Source organism: Tursiops truncatus, chromosome 16 (assembly GCF_011762595.2).
Source record: "Tursiops truncatus isolate mTurTru1 chromosome 16, mTurTru1.mat.Y, whole genome shotgun sequence".
In the NCBI taxonomy this organism is placed as follows: domain Eukaryota; kingdom Metazoa; phylum Chordata; class Mammalia; order Artiodactyla; family Delphinidae; genus Tursiops; species Tursiops truncatus.
The window spans coordinates 51,268,684-51,294,546 of record NC_047049.1 but is presented as its reverse complement, the minus strand read 5'-3'; the positions used below and the strand labels follow the sequence as shown (position 1 = coordinate 51,294,546).

General features: G+C 38.0%; 1 protein-coding gene across 2 annotated transcripts in view; it reads left to right on the top strand.

The window, feature by feature from the left end:
- The window catches only part of NRG3 (neuregulin 3), a 1,063,293-nt gene that overhangs the window by 814,613 nt on the left and 222,817 nt on the right, over positions 1-25,863 (top strand). For both annotated transcript variants that reach the window (XM_033842029.2, XM_033842028.2), the window contains exon 3: positions 3,598-3,671. In XM_033842029.2, coding sequence (XP_033697920.1) covers positions 3,598-3,671 — 74 coding nt within the window. The remainder of the gene's footprint in view (positions 1-3,597; positions 3,672-25,863) is intronic.

Genomic DNA, 25,863 nt, shown 5'->3' with positions numbered 1-25,863 from the left:
TAGCTTCTAGCTGACAGTCATGCATTTTGTATTTTCTTATCTTTGCCAGGATTATTCTCTTTTCTTTTGCCCAAGAATTGCCTTTTAAAACTTTTCTCTAAAACTGGGCTTTTCTTCAGGGATGATGTAGAAGGGGAAAACATGAATAGAAGGGGTGGCTTGTTATTTTAGGTACAGCTGAACAAGTGGGAGGGGCATGAGGGCCAAATCAGAAGGATGTAAGGAGTAGAAAAAGTGAGGTCTGCATTTGAAAATATACAGCTGGCCCTATCCCTGTGGAAAGGGAGGGACCTGGTTCGTGATTTGGCCCCGAGGCTCACCAAGAGAGGTACTTTGCTGACACTTAAACTGGGCTCAGAATCTCCAATTTCTGACCCCACTTCATTGCCAGGGGCCAGTTTCCCTTATTCAGGGTTACCACACCATGGTTCTCTTCAACCCCTCATCCGCCCTACCCTGCTTTGGACATTGTCTCCTCAATGATGCCCTTCCCCACTGCCTTTTAAATTTGTAAATAAACAAAACACACAACACAATCAAGAACTTACTGATTTCTGAAGTGACAAGTCCTTCATCTCAGAATAGGTGAACACACAGAATTTAAGACTAATTTTTTTTTCAAAATAAAATTCTTAGCTCTTGCTGACTGAGTTGACTTTGTGGTTGTTCTGCTGTGGATAACGCTTCTCCCAGTTTCGTTACCCAACTCTTTATAAACCGTGGCTGTCTTTTCTATTCTAATCCTGTTCTTTGGCCATCTAGTTGTAGAAGCAAAACTTACCTGTTAAGACCACCAGGGAACACTGATATTTTTAATAAAATTTCTATGATGCAAGCCTTCTCAGGGATAAATAAATTCAGAGAACAGACAGTGGATGAATTTAGTGGAGCTTTGAAGCAATGCAGAGTAGAAAAATAATAGAGTATTTAACCTGGTTAATGCAAGATTTGTGCTTTTTTTTTTTCCAAACGTGTATTTACCCTTAAAGATTACACATGTACTTGTAAAAATTTTACTAATTCTGTCATGCTTTAAGATGAACAGAAAGAACTTTCTGTTATATGAACTTCTCTTGTTCATATACCTGTATCTCTCAGAAAACAAAAAATCTTAAAAAGCTGTCTCAAAATCCCCCCACAACTAACAAAAACCAAAACAAACATGCAATGATATTTCTCAAAAGATGTGCTGTTTATCACACTGTCAGAAGGTCTGCCAAACCCAATCTGTTCAACAGAAGTGCATCTTAGACATTTTTTTCTTTTGCTTTATTTCCTTAACAGTGTCATAAATTCAATCCACCTCATTGGCTTTACCTGCTGGCCACATTTTGTCTTCCAATTTGGATGGATTTGAACTTATCAAGGTGACGTGTGATTTTTAAGTGGAAATTTTAATTTGTCATTCTGAAAATCCAGCACCAATTAGCAGGGACGCGGCCACCTTAACAAAGGAGCAGGGCTTTGCTGCATAGCCAGTCACAGCCCTCGGCAGGTTTCCTAGCCTGGGCCAGGCTGCTCCAACATCATCACACTTTTTTTATCTTCATACCAGCACACAGGTGTGAAGGCAGTATGAAGGAACACACTGTGCAATTTTCCTGATACTCCATGAGGCCTGAACACTTCAGAGTGGGCTCAAAGTCATGGAAAATCAGTTGAAGACTAGAAAAATTTCAAACATCGTCCCTTATTTTCTTCTCCACACGCAAACGGAATAATGCATTTTAAGTGATAAAAACCCCTTAAAAAGCAAAGCAAAACAAAAGCACTTCCCCTTAAAAGCAGCTATCTCCCTAGGATACCGCTTTCATATTAAATGAAGATACAAAGAGTGAAGTGTGCTTAAAATCCCCCACATATGTTGGAAATAAAAACCTCAGGAGTAAATAAATGCATGTTACAGCACCCACCCAGCACCTAAGTCATCATTACAAGAAAATGAAAACCCAAACACTGTGGTTCAGGTATATGAATAAAGGCCAACTAACAATGTTAGGGCAGCTTTCAGAGAACAGGAATTTATTTCTTCATCACAAATGTGCTTCAGTCTTAAGTATTTTCTGACTTTGTACCATTATCGAACCAGTGATATGCCTGCTTTATTTCAAGTGCAATAAATGAATTTTTAAAAAGGTTCTGAAAATATGTGTCTGCTTAAGCAAGTTCTCTCAATAGGCTGTTGGGTATTTGGGGTGTCCATATGTCAGAAGTCTTTGTTCTCAATCTATAGGGAAAATTGCCAAATCCACTCCAGCGTTCCAGGCTTAAAAAGGTGCTAAAGAGAGCCTGCCCCGTTACCTGCATTCCAGTTCAGCTCACAATGAAAGGTAGAAGAATTACCTAGGTGCCTTTCACTGTGACTGCTCCAGTTGCAATAGACTTTATCTAATGAAGTGTTTATTACACTCAGAAAACAAAGCATATTCTGAAGAAAGAATCCACGGCTCCCATCTCTGACAGAACGATCTCTTTGAATTCTTTTGTTGATTTTGTCGATTTCTAACAACCAGAGGATTGTTTTTTAAATCTGATTTTTATGCCAGCAGCACGATTTCCTCCTCAGTAAGTAGGACAGATTCATCCCACAAGCAACAATGGATGTGCTCCTGCTTAACTTGAGCATGAGAGATTAAGCTTCAAGCAGATATACTAAATGCCACCTCCCTGCTTACAGAGACTGCTCAGAGGCAGGAGTGCGGAGTCTCAGCTGTATTTTGTTCCTTGAACTGCCCGCTGATGAGCTGAGGCTGTCCGAGGCGGCCAAGCAGCCTTGACTGAGCGAGCTGTGAGAAGACTGTGGACTGGCAGGGCTGAAGCGATATGCCCCATTGCAGGGGCTTTCAGGCAAATTCCCTGCCTCCAAATTGCACCCACCTTAGGAAAGTTGCCTTGTACAATGCCTCGCAGAAAGTACGCACTTTGCACCCGTTTGCTGAATATAAAAGAGAAAAATGAGGAGAGGAAAATGTGAGTTTAAAGAAAATGCACAGAGGCCTTGCACATAGAGATAGATGCCTTTCAGATCTTGCCGGATCTGAAATAAATGCTGCTGTTTCTGACCCAGCAGTTAGGCGGCACTGACTGGAAGAATTGCTAAGTTAAAAAAAAAAAAAAGGTAAAATAAGCAAATGAACAAACTAGTAAAACACGAGGAAAATAAACAGCCCAGATCTACTGATAATATTTGATCAATCACGTTAGAAAATGATTTTTTGTTAGGAAAATAACACTTGCAATATGATGCTTTCCGAAGGGGTATTTGCAGTCTTTGAGAGACCAGTGTGTTGCATAAAGAATCCTGCAGAATTATGAGGGTAACCATTATTCATACTGCTCTGAGGGGCATCTTAAATTGCTACTAAGTTTGCTCATTAGATATTACCTATAAAACTATAAAAGCAAAGTGGTGCTGTTTTTTTACACAGACATGACTAAAATTCACCTACTATCAATGTTAGAAACAGACTGAACCAGGCCATACAAAAGCACGAATGTACTGTTCTCACGGTGATGTAATTGGTGGCTACTTTGCTTGTTGAAATCTCGAACCATTCACAAACACCTGCATATGTTTGTCGTTTACCCTTTTCTCAGGTGCAAAGAAGGCTACCAAGGAGTCCGTTGTGATCAATTTCTGCCGAAAACTGATTCCATCTTATCGGATCCAAGTAGGTCAAGCGTTTTTCTTCTGTCTCTAATACAATATAAAACTCTGAGCCACAGTTGCTAACTCACTGACGGCTGTATCTCAGTTTTGTGTCTCTGAGTGCTGCCAAGGGTGGGAGCTCGGGACAGACAGTCACATTCAAAGTTTGTTCAGAACTGTCTCTGTCCAGGTGTAGGTCTTCTCCAGGGGTGGGGTCTGATTTCCAGATTCATCTCTACCACAACCCTCTGCTGGGAACTGCAGCAAGTCCTGCTCCCTTAGCTTTCAGACTCCCCCACTATCACTCCATTATGAAAGCAAGAATATAGAAACATAAAAGACCTTATTTTTTATCCAAAAGAGTATTATGAGAACTATAGTATCGTATTGCTTCTTACCCACTGGTTGGTAATTTGTGAAAATATTAAACCTATTAACCTTTACCTTCCTAAAGTAAGGAAATACACATAAAAAATTATATAAGAAGTTTTCAAACCAACTGTGAAAACCTCATTTTTAGCAACACTCTTCGAGTATCAGCGATTACTGTACCAATGACAAATTATTTGGTTTTCCATTCATGAAAGAAGACAATTTGCCACTACAAAATATTGCCACTCATTAGTTTCTGTCTCTATACAGAGTAAAAAGTAATGTTCTATATGAATATGCCCAATTCTGGTCAAATGTGAAATTTTTACTTTATCTGTAAATAATCAGCTCTTTCAATGACTGCTACAATTGCATTGCCACTAAGGAAAAGGGGACTTTTATTGAATCAGAAGTTTAGTTCAGTGAAGATAATGACAGACATTTCCAAATCGTAAAGGCAATATTTTGGTTCTCTGAATACCAAACATGCATAGCATAAACTTTATCATGCATTGACAACAGCCAGAGGTCGCCCTGTCTGTGAATGTGCCCATCGCTGCATAATGACCATGCTTAGCCATCCTTCAACACCTTTTCAAAATGCATATTTCCATTTCCCCCTTGAATTTTTAGGTATGTTTCCTCGGGTAAATGTAATATTTTTTAAAAAGGAAATTTTTGTTTAATTCAGTTTGCTTGTGTTTTATCTTGTCAAGGCAAGCTGCCACTGTACGGCGTTCGCTCCTCTTTTTTTTTGCAAATTTAGCTCTCCTAGAGAAAGGTGGTTGTTGCCTAAAAGCCAGCAACCAAGCTAGCCATGATCTGTGTTCTCTGAAATGTGAGGCTCTGGTCTATAGGAGTTTCCCAGGTAGGGGGCAGTTACTAGAATGTGTTGAATCTTTCCTATCTTGTGATTTTTGCCACTCGCTAAGCTGATGTCTAAAAGGTATGGTTGTGGCTAGAGACGTATAATTTGGAATACTAGAAATCTTACAAAGAAGAGTGGGTTTGCTGATTTCTTTCTTTCTCTTTTTATTCACTTTGATGTATTATACTTAGCTCCCCTCTTTGTTTTTTTTTTTCCCTTCTTTCTTTCTCTTTCCTTCCCTTTTATGTCCCCTTTCCTTTTCTTCTCTTTATTATTTTCTTGCATCCCTTTATGCTTCCTCCCTTCCCCTCCCTTCCTTCCTCCCTCCCTCCCTCCCTCCCTCCTTCCCTCCCTCCCTTCCTCCCTTCCTTCCTTCCTTCCTTCCTTTCTTTCTCTTTTCCTATATAGCTGTGGAATATCTGTCCAGTACGAGTACCGGGACAGGGCTTGCATATGGTACAGAATGGGCAAAATAATCTTTCTTTACACAGTCTAATCAAACCTTTGCCATTCAGTTGAATATGATAGTCCATCACTGCAAAAGCTGAGAATGAGGCCACTATAAGGACTGTGTGCTTCTCAAAGAAAAATGATCCCATGATCAGAGTCACCAACCCTGAAAACCTTGGTCTCACATACACAAAAATATTTAGTTCAACAATACTTACAATGGTGAAAAAATAGACACATTCTGAAAAACAAGATTAAGTAGCACATTATGTGGCACATCGATCATGTTCCAGTAAATTATTAAAATAAGAGCTGTATGAAATAGTCCTATTAAGTGAAACAGCAAGTTAGAAAATTATTTTCATGTAAGATTGCAATAAGAACTTTCTTTGGTCCAAAGGTAGAAAAAAACATACACTAAAATGCTAAAAGGGAACTTTAAGTATTGGGGTTATAGAAGTATATGAAAAATTTTCCTTTTTATCCTGTTTTCTGTAAAATGACATATCATTGTGTGAATCAAAATGCCAGGATGCCTTGTGTTGGGCCGCACGACACAGGCCTGCAAGCCCTGTGCTTGCCCAGCTTCAACACCAAAGAAAGAGCCCAGAGTCAGCAAGAGACAGCAGTGGCTTAATGGATGAGGAAGCTTACATGTCCGAAGCAAGGTCCTGGAGCAGGACCCCACCAACTGTGGCAGATGGCGGGCAGAACATGGTGGCGGGCTTTGCTGGGGTGGGGGGCAGGGTCACCAGTTATAGGGGGAATTAACATCAGGTCGGCTCATTGGTTACCAGGGAAACCAGCAGAGGGACAGCCTGCTTCTCACTGCCCCTTTGATAAGCTATCAGAGTGGAGATGTTCTGATCTAAAGCTAGGACAGTCATTAGCTGGAGCCTGGGGCAAGTATGTAAGAACGTCAGTCAGGTGAGTAGGGTGTAGGTGAAGCAGACACTAGTCTAGTCGAGCAGGGGATGTCCAGAGAACAGCCATCCTGAGTGTCCTGACCATACACCTTGAAATTCAAAAAAACAAAACAAAACATTGAGAAACCTACGGGTGAGTCCCTGTGACACAGTTTAAATGGGAAAAGCATTTATTTCCCATTCATCTATGCATGCATCTATTTACTTATGCGATCATTAATTCCTTCCCCAAATATTTTCTGAGCACCCACCAAGGGCCATCTATAATTGGTCAGATTCTCTTAGTACAGAAGTGTACAAACAGGATTTAGGTTCTGAGGCCCCCAAGGCTAGTGAGGGAGAAAAACATGTAGACACATAAGCATGGGCCTGTTTCTGGTGGAAAACATTTATTCCTTTGTGATCTTGGCAGATTTATTAAGCCCCCGAGCCTCGGGCTTGTCATCTGTATACTGCCAATAATAATACCTATAGGCATCTATCACCGTGATTGACAGGAGGTCAGTTCCAGGTAAACATCAGCCTACTTCCTTGCTCATTCATTGTAATCATACTAATATGTGTTCAGAGTTTACGTGTGTTAGGCACTGGGCCAAAGGATTTTACTTGGATTATCTCATTAAACCCTCACAATCAAAGTCCAGCAGAGTTACTGGCAAATGACCACATTTTGTAGATGAAGAAATTAGGCCTCGGAGATATTAAATCAACTTGCTCAAGGTCCCACAGCTAGTTAATGCTGGAGTGTAACTTCCAATCCACATGACTTTGGGACCTGAGCTCCCAACTGCAGGGCTCTTTCCTTCCTTTCCTAGGCCCCTCCTTCCTCTAGTTATTTTCAATATGATATTTATCACTCTAAATTTCATTGGCTGAAACTCAGTGACCTGCAGCAAACATTATTCTAAGGAGCAATATTTGCACAATTTTCATATCTTAATGCAGCAACTTGAGCTTCCATAGAGATGTAAATCCCTAATGAAATTTCCTTGTCAGATTTCTTGCTGAAGGATCGTTTAATTTGCTGCTCATGGTATCTTGGAATGACTCTGCTCTGGAAATAAGCATCCCTCCAACACCCTCCCTCTGCTTTTCCTCCTCTCTCCCTTTTCTTCTCTCTCTCCCTTCTTCTCTCCCCATTTTCTGATTGCATGTTCTATTTAGTGAAATCCTAAGGAACAGTGGGTAGAAGTCTCTGCTGTTTTATTCTCCCCCAGGCGATGCAGAGTTGATCAGAAATGTGTACCTTTGTCAATTAATTTATTATAATTATAATAATAATAATAACCTCAAGTTACATGCATTTAGGGAAGCAAAGCCAGGATGTCACTGTGAGAAACTCAATGGCTGATAGGACCAGTGTTTGCACTGTGGCCCCAGGCTGGGTCTTCAGACCTGTTATTCCAAAAACTCACAAGCTGAACCTGTAGTCAGCTCTACTCAGGAAGACTTGTATACACATAAGAATCAAACTTACACAATCTCTTGATGTCAGTTTTCGGAAAAGCATAATGCATTGTCAGATTACTCAAAACCTCATATGGACCCAGGGTATGGAAGCCACATTCCCGTCACACGGATGAATAAGCAGGGGTTCAGAAGAAAGACAGTGAGAGGAGCAGACTTTCATCAAGATCAAGAGGACGTGACCTTCTGTGGAGGAGCCAGGACCAGCTAATCTAGAATTCCTGAAGAGCTTATACCTGTCCCCTGCTTCCTACTGCTGCCAACACGTGGATAGCCACTGTGAACTTCCAGGAAGCGCCGTCATCTTGATGATTTCTAATGTAATTGCTTTGGAACAAATCCATTTTCCTCAGAAATACAGGATCGACCTGTAGACTCCTGTTTTCTCTTATCTCCAGTACCCACCCAGGTCAGGTACCATCTCTAGCCTTAAGGCAGAGCTAGATGGAACTGAAGAACCATGAACTGCCCAAGGTTTCAGGCAGATATTGTCCTGGGTCTCCCCGCTTCAGTGCACATGTCAACCTGAGTTATCAGCAAGATCCTGATCTCATCCTTGGCCAAGGAAAGCCTGAGAGCAGCTCCAGAGAATGGATTAAGAGGAGAATCAAAGAATGGTACAGGGTGGAAAAGACACCCATCTGCAGTGCGGGTCCTTTTCCCGACACACAGCCAGTGGTAACCATTTCCGGCCCTCACTGTGCCTTCCTGTCCACATCAGCATCTAATACCCAGTATCCTCAGGGCTGGAGGGAGCTGATAAGCCTGCAAGCCCCAATTTTGGCACAGGGCTTATACAGCGTAAACTCTCAGTGTCATCTGCTCTTCCGCATGGGAGGATGGAGGCTAACTTCTATCTCTAGTCTATATAAACCATTAAAAGAAAATTTTCCACAGACAGTTTACTGATCTAGTAGACTTTTATTCAGCAATTCATGAATCAGGAAGCATCCAATCCAGCAGATAGAAAGGAGCTCTGAAGAACTGTATAAGATGAGAGATTCTTAAAGACCAAAGTGACCAAGAACAAGGAAGTTAAACTGGGTGTTTGCTTATTGGTTAAAGCAAGGTTACACCACTTATATGGAGCAAAGGAAAGTCAGGTAACTCGTGCTGAGCAGGCAAGCACTGGTTGGTTAAGCTAAGCCTTTCTTTTCTGGGAGAGCCAAGCATAGAAACTTAGTTAAGTTTTTGTTTGCTGATATGAGACTTAGCATGAGTGACTCCATCTTGGTTTTAACCTGGTAACTTTAACAGTACTGTCTTACATTCATGCTTTGGTTTCTTTGGATCTTAGAAACCAGGCTGTGCTCTCAGGGTGCCCTGTAAGATGCCAGCAGCCTGTCAGGATACGATTCAGATGAAGACTAGCAAAAAATATGATAGGAGTTTTTAGACCCTCCATCACTCCAAACCGGGCTTGTGTACCCCAGCTTCTCAGGAATAATCACTTTGCAGATCCAAAAAGTAAATTTGCCGTGACATGTGGTTCTAGCCACAGAGGGAGCACCAGGCAGTGAACCAGTTCACAGAACCCTCTTCAGAATGGTTTGCAGGGACAACTAACTCATCAGGTCTGAGCACTATTGGTCTCCTTCCCTGTGTACCAGGAAGCAGATTGGGTCATCACTTACCCAGTGCCCAAACCAGTCAGCCCAGGGCAGAGCGGTGGTGCTTGGCCATGCGTGGCACAGTGAGGGAGAGGGAAACTTGGGAGAGCCTCCAAGAGCCAATGTGGGGCCTGGGAGCCCAGGCAGGAGTTGGCTAAGCAGTTGCAGAGGTTTCCTTGAAGGGTATCAGTGGGGAGTTTCCCAAAGAGACCCATGTTCCACCCTTTTGCCTTTCCCGATTTCATGTAGTATATGGAAAAGTGTGCAGTGTGACAACTACTAGATGGAAGGGTATAAGAAAAGGTCCTCTGAATCAGGAGTTAAAACATCTTGATTCTAATCCTGTGACCACTCGCTCTTAGCAGTGTGGCCTTGGGTGAATCACAGTGCAATTGAGCCTCAGTTTCCTTATCTGTAGAAGAATCCTCCAGGCACCCTGATTAAAAGAAGAAAACAGCCCTCAGTACCGAGCAGGCTGTCCCTGCAAGCCATTCAAAAGTAGGGTCAAATGCACAGCTGAAATAATCTTTTTATTCATTCCTTCACTTATCCTCTAAGTAATTAAGCACATATAAAGTACACCATGCTGTGGAGTCAAACAGTAGTAATTAAGGATCCTACCATCAATAAACTCATAGTCTAGAAAACTGCATTTATTTAAATTGAATTATAGGCTCCAAAGAATGTGCTATCTGTAAGACATTAAAGTGTTTTTTTTCATTCACTCATTCAACTCTTACTAATAGTTTGACATGGGACAAGTTGCTTAACCTTGATGGGTCCTGGTTTTCTTCTTTATAAAATAAAATATTAATTGTCTCTATTGCAGACAGCTATTGTTGGATTAAATAAAATCTATTCAGAGTAGTTTGTGCTTGACACATGGTGAAAACTCAATAAAAGTTATCTAGTATTATCATTATTTTTTATCTTAACTGTTATTATTGCCTTTATAACTACATGGTATTGCTGCATGAGACATATTATCTGACCTCAAATATCTTCAGTTGCATAGAGGCAAGAAAAAATTGTACAAACAAGTACAAATAATACACATAAAAGACCAGACAGTTTAAGGAACTATCATCAAAATGGGGGGCAATAAAAATTCACATGAAGTGGAAGGAAAGGCTTATCTAGGCAGGAGCATGGCAGTGAGTTTTTCACATGGGGTGCTGTGGCTGTGTACTGTTGCACAGGCTGCACACTGCCCAACTTTACAAGTATCATTTGTACTGAAGTGTGAATGAGTCTCTATGGAGGTGGGCTACATGGTCCTGGGTAGGAAATTTCCATGAATAAGTTAGGTGGAGAAACAGAAGGTTCTTGAGGGCACAAAGCATAAACTAATAACCACTTGCTCTTGGCCCATTAATCCTTACTGATGAGAGGGGATGTCTTCCAGACTGAAATCTACTCAGAATACTTAAGTCCCCTACATTACTCTGCCCTCCAGTAGCCATAAAAGCATTGTTAGTAGAATGTATTAATATGTAAAATTTGCAATTCTTAATACCCTTTTTCTGGCCTTGAAAGAAGAGTACCAGAATTATCAGCTTTTGATCATGCCTCTTTGAATCTTACAAAGTCCATCAATTCTATCAGATCTATGCTGTTTTTAGATATTTGATTGCTAACCTAACTTTTACCAATTAAACATGCTAATGCACACCATTTCTAGAACAGTAGGAAGATTAATATATTTACAAGAAAGAAAAAGTTTCTCATGATCACATCACTCAGAGTTTACCACTAATAATCATTTTAGGTCATAGCATTCCAACCGTTTTGTAATTTTTATGTGGAATATATAGTCACCCAAATTTGGAAAATATGTATGTTTACATTTAATATATGTCCTTTAAAAAATAATTTGTAAGCCATGCATTGCAAAATGTGGTGAAATTACACATAATTTTTCTTAACATTTTTCTCTATTTTTCTAATTTTCTACAGTACATATTTATTAACAGTACTTATTAAAAGAATGATAATAACACTTTTTGGTGCATCTACATGCCAGGCACTGTTCTAAGCATTTTTCAGATAATCCTCAGATGGCTCTTTGAAGTAGATACAATAAAACCCCCCATTTTAATGATGAAGAAACTGAGACAAAGATAAGTAAAACTGTTTGCTCAAGGATACACTTTAAGTAAGTGCTAGGGCTGGAATTTGAACCCCATAAGTTATGCAGTCTAAATATGAAAAATGAAAAGACAGTCTCAAAAGTTGACAGTAGCTCTTTCCCACAGAGTTATAATCATTATGATTCCTCTTATTGGTCCCCTTCCTTTGAACATCATTATTTTTCTGTGTGACATTTCAGACTCTGCTGTATTAGACTTTGAGGTATCTGCTGAGACATTATGTATGGGTCCCTTTACAAAACTGTGGGCCGGGATGAAGGAGGGAGAATGCCGTCTAGTTTTATCTAGTTTTATTTTTCCAACTGCCACTTCAGTCCCTGGCAGAACAGGGCCGTCTCCAAGGCAGGTGGGTGAGGGAGTCCTACCACGGTGTAAGTGAGCGTGTCCTGTGGTGATGTTCTCTGTTTTTTTTTTTAATTTTTCTTGGAATATAGTTGACTTACAATGTTGTATTAGTTTCAGGTGTACAGCAAGGTGAATCAGTCATATATATGTATCCATTCTTTTCAGATTCTTTTCCCATATGGGTTATTACAGAATATTGAGTAGAGTTCTCTGTGCTATACAGTAGGTCCTTATTAGTTATCTATTTTATATATAGCAATGTGTACATGTTAATCCCTATCTCCTAATTTATCACTTCTCTCCACGTTTCCATTTTGGTGACCATAAGTCTGATTTCAAGATGTGTGAGTCTGTTTCTGTTTTGTAATTAAGTTCATTTGTATCATTTTTATTAGATTCCACATGTAAGTAATATCGTATGGTATTTGTCTTTCTCTGACTTACTTCACTTAATATGATAATCTCCAGGTCCATCCATGTTGCTGTACATGGCATTATTTCATTCTTTTGTATGGCCGAGTAATATTCCATTGTATATATGTACCACATCTTTTTTTTTTTAATTAATTAATTTAATTTTGGCTGCACTGGGTCTTCGTTGCTGCACACGGGCTTTCTCTAGTTGCGGCAAGCAGGGGCTACTCTTCCTTTCAGTGCATGGGCTTCTCATTGTCGTGGCTTCTCGTTGTGGAGCACAGGCTATAGGTGCATGGGATTCAGTAGTTGTGGTAGACAGGCTCAGCAATTGTGGCTCACGGGCTCTAGAGTGCAGGCTCAGTAGTTGTGGCGCACGGGCTTAGTTGCTCCACGGCATGTGGGATCTTCCTGGACCAAGTATCGAACCCGTGTCCCCTGCATTGGCAGGCTGATTCTTAACCACTGTGCCACCAGGGAAGTCCCTACCACATCTTTTTTATCCATTCCTCTGTTGATGGACATTTAGTTTGCTTCCATGTCTTGGCTATTGTAAATAATGCTGCAGTGAACATTAGGGTGCAGGTATCTTTTCGAATTATGATTTTTCTCCAGATATATGCCCAGAAGTGGGATTGCTGGATCATATGGTAGTTCTATATTTAGGTTTTTAAGGAACTTCCACACTATTCTCCATAATGGTTGCACCAATTTACATTTCCATCAATAGTGTAGGAGGGTTCCTTTTTCTCCACACCCTCTCCAGCATTTATTGTTTGTAGATTTTTTGCTGATGGCCATTCTGACAAGTGTGAGGTGATACCTCATTGTGATTTTGATTTGCATTTCTCTAATAATTACTGATGTTGAGCATCTTTTCATGTGCTTTTTGGCCATCTGTACGTGTTCTTTGGAGAAGTGTCTACTTAGATCTTCTGCCCATTTTGGGATTGGGCTGTTTGCTTTTTGAATATGTAGCTGCATGAGTTGTTTGTATATTCTGGAGATTAATCCCTTGTTGGTTGCTTTGTTTGCAAATATTTTCTCCCATTCTGTGGACTGTTTTTGTTTTGTTTATGGTTTCCTTTGCTGTGCAAAAACTTTTAAGTTTAATTAGGTCCCATTTGTTAATTTTTGTTTTTGTTTTCATTACTCTAGGAGGTGAATCAAAAAAGATATTGTTTCGATTTATGTCAGAGAGTGTTCTACTTATGTTTTCCTCTAAGAGTTTTATAATATCCGTCCTTACATTTAGGTCTTTAATCCTGCCGTGAGGCTTCCACTCTGCCCACACCTACCTCTCTGAACAGGAAATCCTAGCAGCACTCTCCTTCCCTGCCTAGAGGGCACCTACACCTGTGGTTGGTGTAAGCCGGAAGTTGCGTAGCCCACGGGTTACCTGCTCTGGGAGGCTTCAGTTCAGAATGGGGCTCTGGTTCCACCCCTCCCCCACTGCCCTTCCCCTACCCTCTCCAATTTGAGGGATCTTAATAGGGTTCTTACTACTCACACAAGCTGTTGATAGCCTGAGTACGTTCAGCCTTCAGTACAGTTTAATTTTATATACACAGTATTTTGCAGTTTATTTCTATATTTGTCATATTTGGCTAATTACTTATGCATGAGGGTGGCACCTCCACACCAGAGATTTATACATTGATGTAACTTTCTTCCAGTATCCATAAAGTATTGCCATTTTCACTGAAAATCTATGTGGAGATAACCTTTACTGAGTATTCCAGTGGCCTTTTTATTTGGAAGTTTCCAAGCGGTACACTTTGAGCATAAGAAGAATTGAAAGAAAAATGGTGGAAAGTTTCGCCAAGAGTATCTGAAGATTAAAAACAAAGAAACAGTAACCACAAGACTAAATTGGCCTTTACCCAAGGGTGTACAGGGCATCTGAGATTACCTTGCTCATAGCTTTTTGTGTTTCCTCCTCATACTCCATTTTGGATAAATTTAAATCACATCTAATAACATTACAAGCATCACTAGAGAGTTACCACTACCCTCTATGAAATAGAGAAAAAAAAATAATGATTTTCCTCTATGTTAGTAAGCCTTTCCTAAATGCATCTATTTATTTACATCCTGTGCACAGAAGCTGTTATGTTTTGGAGATAAATAGCAGAATTACTTGTTAATTTTGAAAGTGTTTTATATGATGCTGTTGCTCGTAGATGACCAATATAGTGCTGTACCAAGCTGCACACCCCCCATCCTCCTTTCCTTGAGAGAGCTATTTTGAGAGAGCATGATAGAGCAATTTCACTCTTGTGTAACTAACATGAAATGGAATGATTTGAGCTATTACCATCTTCATTTCTAATTTGGTACTACCATCACTCTTTCATTTTTTATCTAGTTTTAAAAATTGGACATGCAAATTGTAAATAGCCTCTCATAATGTGGATTGTAAAGATGAGACAGAAAAGTATGAAAATCTACCACATTGTTGTCAATAATCAGAGACACAGGGTTATGGGTTTTCTCTTAATACTAAAGTCATATTTTTAATTCCAACAGAGATGTTTTCACGGAATGAGGACATACTGTGTGGCAGACATTGTCTATGCCACTATCTCTACTTCCTCGTTTATTACCCACCCCTTACTTGGGGTTATTCTATAGTTGAGGAAACTAAGATTCAGAGAAATTAATTAACCCATCAAAATCACTGAGTTTCTAAGAATTTAAATTCTAATCTGTAGATTATACCCTTTAGCTTTCCAAGTACTTTCTCTTAGGGACCAATAAAGTGTTTGTGTTTTTATTTTTAAGCCAAGGAACTGACGTTTCAAGGACAAAGTAACACAGAAGTTGGTTTTAGAATGTTTGTTGCAATAGGAGCTTTTTATTTATTTATCTATTTATTTATCTAGATAGATCTATCTCTCTGTCCTTTGATTGTTTGCTTGATTGATTTTTCATGAGGAGTTAAGGGCAAGGCATTCTCCATCATGGCTAGTGGTATGCTTAAAAATTCAACTTAAAATAGGTGAAAAGATGGGTGCATAATTAGTACAGTTTGGGATAGAATGCTGTATTAAGCTATACAGTACAAGGTGCATAGTCTAGTTCCTAACACACAACAAGCACTTGATGAAATTGTGAGCAGTTATAATGAATTTTTGATGATTTGTTTTATATGAGAATAAACTTTTGAGAACAGGCACTGGATCTTCTAAATTTCTGGCTCTCTTAACTTTTCAGTCTCCCCTTATGAATAGAGGTTAACTATTCAGTTTTACTGGTTGGTACCTCCATTGTCTCCATTTTCTTTGGAATCTTGAAAACCAGTCCTTTTAAGAAAGTTCGGTGGTGTAAAAATTAATGTGGAATCGATCTGGCAGATAGACACTTGATTTCCCACTGTGTTTTAAACCATGAGGAGGTTTTCAAATTTTCAGTTTTTCCTGGTTTCTTGTCTTCACAGCAGTGCTCTGTAATTATGCCTGCGGGAAGTTTCCAGATATTGGGCATATCCCGCCTCAGTGGTCTAGGAACACATTCCAGACCCAATCGGAGTGTTTCGTGGATAATCTGGAAATGTTTCCCCTCAATTAAGAATGAACAATGAGGAATTTAAAACGCAAACATTTCTATAATGTAAGCCAATTCTGATATAAATAACATTTATTAAGGACCTATTTTGGTTCATGCAAGAAACTTTGCCAGGTACACTCACATATGTTGTATAGGTTATCATTTAACTCTGACAAGTACAAGATAAAATAGTTATTTCTATCCCCATTTATTTTTGAACAATACAAACAAGACTAAGTAGGCAATATCTAGAGGAAGAAAACTGTGGAGATTTATTGTGGAAATAAGAAGACAAATTGAGAGAAATAGCGTGCTCTAATATAGAACATATTTTGTAAAAGTCTATTGTTTCTTGAATATATTTCACTATAGTTTCAAATAAAATCCTCAGACTATTTCTTAAACCTTTATTTTAGTTTTTCTTTATTTTTGTGTGTGTGTTTCATTATGAAATTTAATCAGCAGATTGTTAAAAAATAAAATGCAGATTCTACAGGAGAACAGGGATTGTGTTGGGTTTGGTTACCACCATATCCCAAGTATTGTACCTAACATGCTTCCATCATATCAGACGTAGAAGTATATTTGATTGAATTAGTGAAATAGAAACTTGTCCAAGTTTACATGTTTTTCTACTTTTCATTTTTAAATATGTTTTTTAGTCCATCCACTTCAAAATTTAGTATCAACTCAATGTCTACGACTTTGCTAAGTGTTATGAATAATTAATATAGTAACAATATTTTAAAATACAATTTTTGGCTTAATTTAATTTTAGGATAGTAATACATTCCTAGGATTCAAATCAAACAGTATAAAAACGTTTAAGATTAAAGTCTTCTACCCCATTCCCCATTCACCCATTTCTCCTCTCACAGGCAATCAGTGTTGTTAGTGTCTTATAAAACTTTATAGTTATTTTATAATATATTTATAAATGAAAGTAATGTATTTATTATAAATACATTATATTTATAATATATTATTATACTATATTTATAATATAGTATATTATAAATAAGTAATATATTTCTAAAAGCAAAATGAACCAAAAATCCCCCCTTTTTTGTATAAGTAACAGCTGATAGTACACACTGCTCTGTATTTTGCTTTTCCACTTAGCAGTGGATCTTCAAGGTAATTTTATTTCAGTACCTATAGAACATTTGCATTCTTTTTACAATTGAATAGCCTATTTCTTTTTACATCAATTGCGTATAACATAATATGACAAATAGCATCTTATGTGTGGATTTGCATTTAGGTTATTTTTTATTTACAGTATGCTGTTTTAAACAGTATGAGGGATAAATTTCTGGAAGTAGAACATCTGAATCCCAAATATGTACCTCTGTAGATATTGGGCTTGTCCTCATTGTCACTCCTCCAGTCGTACCATTTTAAACTCTCACACCTTCTCCAAACCTTCTGTTTCTCCAGTCTCTTCAACACAACATATTGCTTTATCAAACTACTTTATCTTTTTTCAGACTTAGAAGGGTGCTAGTCATGTAGTTTTTAATCTAATTTCTTTTACGATGAGTGACATGGAGCATCGTTTCATATGTTTAAAAGCTAGTTTCCTTTCCTGTGAACTCTCTTAATATCCCTTGGTGAGTTTTCTGTTCAGTTTTTGTAATGGTTTGTAGGAGTTGTTTATATGTAAAGGAATTTAGGCCTTTGATAGTGAGTGATATGAGGTTGAAATCGTTTGTTTTTTCTTTTAACATTTACATTTTGTCTTTGGTTATAGTAGTTTGTGCCAAGCAGGAAACATCCTTCCTTCCTTCCTTCCTTCCTTCCTTCTTTTCTCTTCTTTCTTTCTCATAGTATAATTGAATGAATCAATTACTTTCTTTTGGGGCTACTGGGTTTTGTGTAATACTTTGAAAAGCTCTTTCTCACTAACTTTATTCAATAGTTTTCCCATATAAATTGGATAGTTTTATTATTTTATGCTTAAATCTTGAAAAAGATATAGATTTCTTTTTTCCTAGATGATTACACAGATTCCCAAGATGATTTTGTTAGTAATATAATTATCAGTAGCATGTATGTTCATAACTTAAATGGCATTTATGTATTAAATATCATATACGTATAAATAAAATATAAAAGGCATAACTAAATATCAAATATTTATTTGGTTCTATTTCTGATCTTCCTATTTTGTGCCATTGACCTATTTGTGTAATATTCTTAACTAAAATACATAGGAGGAGGCAGTCTCCTTCAGTTACCCAAACCCATCCCGCCAGATTTTCTGACTATTTGGGTTTCATTAACTAATTCACTACCCACAACTTATTAGTAATATAGATTTGGGGGCTGTATGTTACATTTAAAGGTAGCCATGATGGGCCATGAGTTAATGAAGCAGAAGAAGACAGGTGGCAAATAAATAAATAAATAAATAAAATAAGGGAGATGAAGAGAGAGAGAGACAGAGAGAGACAAAAGCCAGGAGGAAGACTTGCCAACATTTCCAAAGGACGAAGCTTAACCCCAGTAAATTGGCAACTACCTTATCATCCAGAGATCAATCTCACTGTTTGATAGCACTCTTTGCTTTATAAGATCCCTCCATCTTCACACTTTTTAAGGAGGTTTCATTTTCTAAAACAAATATATATTAGTTTAACATAAAAATTTATATTATTGGGGGTGACTCATTACTGGTCTATATTATCATAATATCAGAAGTTAGTGATACTAGTAATTTAGTATGTGATGAGCATGAGCAGAAACATGCCAACAATTGTACAACTGCAGACTACTGTGCTATTAATAATCTTGGAATTGAACTGTTCAACATTCATGTTGGTCAGCACATCAAAGAATGCTGAAACTGACATCTTTTTTGTGCTGATAGAGAAGAACCAGATGATATCTCAAGTTGGAACCCTGGGTTCCTTAGAAAAGAAGTTTACCTGGGAAATGGTCAGGGGCAGAAGGATATATCTCATGAATAGCTCAGGTAATTTTATTCTTCCTATTCCATTCCTAACAAGCATGATTCAGGACAATCTTCAAGGCATTATCAGCAAAGAAAAATATGAATGCCGCTCTTTTTCTTTTTTCTTAATGTGCTGCACATTACTATTTTAATGCATTTTTAAAAATTTGTATTGGCGTATAGTTGACTTACAATGTTGTGTTAGTTTCTGGTGTATAGCAAAGTAAATCCATTCTTTTTCAGATTCTTTTCCCATGTAGGTTATTACAGAATATTGAGTAGAGTTTCCTGTGCTATACAGCAGGTCATTATTAGTTATCTATTTTTTATATATAGTAGTGTGTATATGTCAATCCCAATCTCCTAATTTATCACTTCCCTCCACATGTCCCCTTTGGTAAGCATAGGTTTGATTTTGAGATCTGTGAGTCTGTTTTTGTATTGTAAATAAGTTCATTTGTATTATTTTTATTAGATTCCACATATAAGTAATATCATTTGGTATTTGCCTTTCTCTGTCTGACTTACTTCACTTAGTATGATAATCTCTAGGTCTATCCGTGTTGCTGTAAATGGCATTATTTCATTCTTTTGTATGGCTGAGTAATATTCCATCGTATATATGTATCACATCTCCTTTATCCAGTCGTCTGTCGATGGACATTTAGGTTGCTTCCATGTCTTGGCTATTGTAAATAGTGCTGCAGTGAACATTTGGATGCAGGTATCTTTTCGAATTATGATTTTCTACAGATATATGCCCAGAAGTGGGATTACTGGATCTTATGATAGTTCTATATTTAGTTTTTTAAGGAACTTCCACACTATTCTCCATAATGGCTGTACCAATTTACGTTCCCACCAGTAGTGTAGGAGGGTTCCTTTTTCTCCACACCCTCTACAGCATTTATTGTTTGTAGATTTTTTGCTGATGGCCATTCTGCCAGGTGTGAGGTGATAACTCATTGTGATTTTGATTTGCATTTCTCTAATAATTACTGATGTTGAACATCTTTTCATGTGCTTTTTGGCCATCTGCTACTGTCTTTTTCATGTGTCCCAGTTTGTGTGGTGCCCAGAAGCAGAATATATAGTCAGATGTATCCATCCTCCCTTGTCCTAAACAAGCAGTTATTAGTATACTTTTTTTGTAGTCATAACTCCATCTACCATTGATGGAGTTATGTGTGCTCTTCTATAATCTCATAACAGTTTGTATATTCTTCTCAACATGGTCAGCCTGGAAAGGGATCTGCCATTTACTGGATACCTAATATCTCTTATTTTTCCACACTTAATTTCATTTCATCCCTGTCTCTCTGCCCCAGAAGCCTCTGAGATTAATATTATTTGTTGCCATTTTGCAGGTGTGATGCTGGGTCATAGTTTTAGGTGAGGCTTAAGCAATAAGCTTCACTCACAGCTGTATTAGCGGCAGGGAAAGGACAGCTCTGACATCCTTGGCTTCCACAGGGGGAGATTCCTGAAAGAAGAGAGAGGACTACTGCAACCAAAGGAAGTTTATACAGATTAGGCAAGAGAAATACCTACAAAAATAGAGAAAACCATTCTACTGTTAATGAACTACTTATAAACAATCACAGACCAAAATTTGATACATAATTTATTTTCTACTTGTCCTTAGGATCTGATGTTGGGTCTAGGTGTCCCATCTATTTCACATTTCTCTGATCCTCCAATTGAGTATTGCAATCAAAGAAGAAAGTAAACTTGACTTTGCTTGTTCTTCATAAAGCCAGGTTGCCCCTCAGTGAGGCCAACGTCTTCCACTTGTTAGCACTGACCAATATCTCATAAATGTGTTTTTGCATTTTGTTGTATTTAGCATGCTCACTGATTTACAGTCTAAGGATTTACTTTATACACTTCTCTTCTCTAAATGTGAAAATATATGGTTTTCAGTCTTGCAGTGAATCCTCTAAGAAAGCAGATGGTAGATTAGATCTCAGTCCAAAGTTCTCTCTCTCAGGATCTGGGATATAATCCAGTCAGCCTGGGACCCTAAAACGCATTTGTACTGAAATGCTCTCTTATCCATCATTCTGTGCTTCAACAGCTCTTTTTTTATGTCTGTTCAGCCTTTTGTACAAAACTTGCTTCTTCTTGAAAGAAAATATGACTATACTTAACACACGGATTAATTTTATTTTATCTTAATCATGAATAACTTTATACAGGTATACCCCAGAGATATCGCAGGTTTGGTTTCAGGCCACTGAAATAAAAGGGATATCACAATAAAGCAAGTCACATGAACTTTCTGGCTTCCCAGTGCATATAAAGCTATGTTTACACTCTACTTAGTCTACTAAGTGTGCATTATCTCAAAAAAATAATCTATATACCTTAATTAAAAATACTGCTGAAAAATTCTAACCATCTTCTGAACCTTCAGTGAGTTGTAGTAGTAACATCAAAGATCACTGATCCCAGATCACCATAAGAAATATAATAGTGATGAAAAAGTTTGAAATATTGTGAAACTTACCATAGCATGATCCAGAGACATGAAATAAGCAAATGCTGTTGGAAAAATGGTACCCACAGACATTCTTGATACAGGGTTGCCACAAACCTTCAATTTGCGAAAAACATGATATCTCTTAAGTACAATAAAGTGAAGGGCAATAAAACAAGTTATGCCTGTACCAGCATCTTCAAATGGCAGGCAAATCTTTTCCTGTTTTCTCTCTTGCTCTAGAATACCAAACCCTTCCTTCCGTCCCCCAATTCAATTCTTCTTTTGGCCTTTGCATCTTTTCCTTTTAAGATCTAAATGTTCAGGTTTCTGAACCTATATTTATAGGTCTGTGTCAACTGCTTTTATCATTAAAGTAGTATAGTTTCAGTAAACCTGAGAGAAGAATAACCAGTTGTGAGTGGAAATGGGTCACTCAGAGGCCAGTGTAATGCTGACTGTACCACAATGACTCTGAGGTCCCCTTGTCATTCGGTGGAAACAACTGAGGGGAACAAGCCTATCTATGAAGCGTGCTAGTGTGTTAGTGGTTTCCTGACCAGTTCGAACTTGATCTTTTTCTCTACTTCGCATGTAATGTCAGAGAATGGGAAAACTGTTATATTTTTAAGGGAAATTCAGTATAAGGAATTAAGTAAGCATGCATTTTCCCCATCATTTATAATTACTGATGAAGCCAAGACTTACAATGTTTATAAAATCATTTGGTAAAAGAAAGGAAGGCAACCATACATATGACAAATTTTACAAAATAATGTATGTGAAATTCTTCTCAAGGATAAATGTGTACTTATCTCGAAAAATTCAAATTGAACTTTATGATCAGATCATGTGCTTTCCCAAGGATGTCCCACCTGTGCCCTACATACATATGCACTAATTGTGATTCACTGATTTATTTGATTGTGCACATAAAATATATAAGCAGTGCCTTTTACAAGGGACTACAGATTCTCCCTTTTAGAGTTGAGAAAGAAAGATACAGACCCTGTCCTCATGGAACTTATAAGAATAAATAATTATACTAGTAAGTAAGTAAGTAATATTTGTGAAAAATGCCATGAAGTAAACATCCAGAATTCAATAATGATATAAGACACAGAAACTGAACCTTTTTGAGAGGAGGGTTGTGGACCAAGCACTGTTCTAAGCAGATAGGCAAAGCATCTATTCTTCTCTATGTGATTGGTGAGATACTGATTCAGAATAAACAGAGTAATAAGTATATACACAATCTTAACAGGCGGTGATGCGTATTTGAGTAGAGAATGATTGGATTGCTATTTTATTTTCAATTTGATCAGAAAAGAAATATTATTTAAACTGAGATCTGAATAACAAGAGAGGAAAAAGCCTTTGAGGGAAGTGCATTCCATGAAGAGAAAACATCCAAGACCCTAAGCCTGGGGTAAACCTGATATGTTCAAAATAAAACATACACATACGTATAAAAGGCCAGAATGATGACACATAGGATGAAGACCAAGATGACCATATAGTTGTCCTTCTAATCAGGACACTTTAAGAGTGAAAGTAGATGCTATGAGTAATAGTAACTAGGCAATAAGCATGCAGGATTATCTGGACAGTCTGGGCTTACGATCATTTTAGACAAGTGCTTCTCATCCAGGATAATTTTTGCCCCCCAGGGGACATTTGGCAACATCTGGAGACATTTTTAGTCACCCCTACTTGGGGGTGAAGTTGCTTGGCATCAGGTGGCTAGAGGTCTCCTACCATGCACAGGACAACAACCCACACAAAGAATTATTTGGTCCAAACTGCCCATGTTGCTGAGGTTGAGAACTTCTGCTTTAGGCTGGGAAGGTGAGCAAGTGTAGTGTAGTCAGGGACTAGATCATGTGCATATTTTTAAAGTAGGGTGAGTTATTTATATTTTTATTCTAATTGTGATGTGAAGCCATTGGAGGTGTTTAAGTCAGTGATGTAAGTCACTTACAGTTTTAAAAGATCTCTTTGGCTTCTGTGTGATAAATGTAGGAGGGAGGGGCAAGGACAGAATTATGTACATCTGTTAGAAAACAAGGAATTCTGGTGCTTTGAACCAGAGTGTTAATACACATAGGGGGAAGTGTGATTTTGGAAATAAAGTCAACAGGACTAGACAATGGAAAGGATGTGGGGAACAAGGGGAAAACAAATCAGAAATGACTTCCAGTTGCACTTGAGCAACTGGATGGATGCTCTTCCCAATGCAGAAACTATAACAGCTTGAGAAGGTTTAGCTGGAGAGTGAGGGGAATCAATAGTTCTGCTTCAGCAAGCATGTTTGAGATGCCTGTTTGTGTGGAGGCTAGAGTTTTGCAGAGAGATTAGGGTGAGGTTTATGGATCTGTGAATCATCAGCATATACATAGGTAGTGATTAAAGTCAGGGGAAAGATGCAGTCCCGTAGAAAGAAAGGTTACAAAATATACATATATTTAAAAAATTAAATGGAGGTCCCAGGATTCTCTGACGTTGTGAAACAGAATAAAGTAGAAAAGCCGAAGGTATAGACTGAAGTGAAGCAGCAAGGGGTGTGAGAAAACGCAGGATGATTGGGGCTTACAGAAACTAAGAGAAAGAGAAGGTGGTCAGCTATCTTAAGTGACACTAGGGGCTGAAGTAATGTAATAAAAGATATTTGAAAATTAGATTTGGGTACGTGGAGGACACTTGTGATCTTCCTAGGAGCAGTGTCTTGGGTTGATAGGGAAAGTAAGCCCAGTTGAAATTGCTTGAGAGAAGTATTAATATAAGGAAGTAGAAAGCAGTCACTACAGAAATTCATTATAAGATGTTTAGCTATGGTTTTTTATGAGAAACGTTTCTATGTTAAAATAATAAAATACATGTAGAGAGAAAATAATTACGTAAGTGAAGTTCCTGAGAAAGCAAGTGGAGTTTAATTTAGTGCTTAAGTAGGAGGGTTGCCCTTTTGCCCTTTGATAAAAGCAGGAGGATATCTTCAGTAGTAACAGCAAGGAATGCAGAGTGTATAAAGATGTGGTGGGTTTGCCGAGGAGGTAAAGCTCGAGCAGAGTTAAAAGATGGGTAGTGCATTAGTTAACGACATGCTGTTGGGGGCAAGGGCGGAGTGGGGTGAAGGAGGTCATTTTGTTCAAAGTCCTCACACAGGAAGTGCTTTGATTCATTTGAATAACTGAGAAGGAGGAGAAAGGAAGACTCAGTAAATACTTACTGAACAGAGGAATAATTGTTGTCAGTTGAATGGAATGCGTATGTTTTATTTCTTGACAAATTGTTTTTAATTAAATTTAAAACTCCTATTGAGTTTTAGTTTCAAAGCAATTTTATTTGGGAATTTCAGCTTAAATGATATTAGTCAGTGTCTTTATCTCTAGAGTTGTAAATCTCTCCAAAATAGTTTTTTCTCAGTCTTTCTCTATGCTAATAGTATCAGTAAAGCCAACTTGAACAAAATGTCCCATGTGAATTGAAACTATTTCACCTCAAATGGTTTGTCATACCCATGTCGAAATGAAGCAGTTTTGATTTACTGCAGTTGAGGTGGAATGGAGATTGCTGAAGTTTACAAGCCTGATGCTGCTTTTATGGTCTTACTTGAGGTTGACCTTAATGCTCCAGTACCCTCCCGAATCTATGTTTTTTCAAGTGTCTGTAATGCTTAGTGTTGGGCATACCCTTGGATGACACTGTCAAATGAGGAAGTTTACAGAACATCTGGTTTGAAAACAAGTTTTTAAGAGAGTTTTAAGAATTAAAACCCAAAGTCAAACAGTTTTCCAAATTATAAATGACCAAATCAGCAAATATAGAAGGGTTTTTATGAGTCATGAAATACCAAATTATAAATGACCAGATCAGTGAACATAGAAGGGTTTTTATGAGTCATGAAATATAAGAGGAAATAGTTCTAGAGAGATAAAAGCAGAGAAGGGAAATACTTCAGTGAATACAAATTCTCCCTTTCAATAATAAAATATAAAAAAATATGAATAAATGTATGACAACCCATTGCAAGTTCTGATAAGACTCAACTTTCCCTCTCTATCCTCATTAAAAATCTTGAGAAAAAACATTCTCAAGATTTCAGGGTTTTAACAAAAGGGAATCTAGTGATTTCTGATTGTTCTCCCTCACCTTCTCACCAATGAAGATCCAGTTCAGCAGTCTGTGGCTGTCCATTTTACTGCATCCCAAATTCATCTTATCCTGGTAAAGAACAGAAGAACAGAGGCACTTCTATCTCAGCATGGAGGGCTAGTGAAAACCTGTCTTTCACATGCTCTATATACAGAGAGAAATTTCTAAAATAATAAGCAGGTGAGATTGGTTTTGGCAAAGGGCTGACCCATTTAATTTAATGTAAAAAAAAAAAAGTAATGTAAAAAAAAAAAAGTACTATTTCGTGTGAGTGAAAGACCACCTCTACCTTCAGTCAAGCCACATTAACTTCTTTAACCAACAGCAGCAATGAATGAAAACAAGAGTAAGTCATGAGGACAGAAGGGTATAATGTGTTTTACCAAAACTTTCTGAAAAATCTGTCAAATGCCAGAGTGCTCATATCACAGAGAGCCTGATCATGGTGCTTCTGGTTTGCTCTTGGCACAGATGAC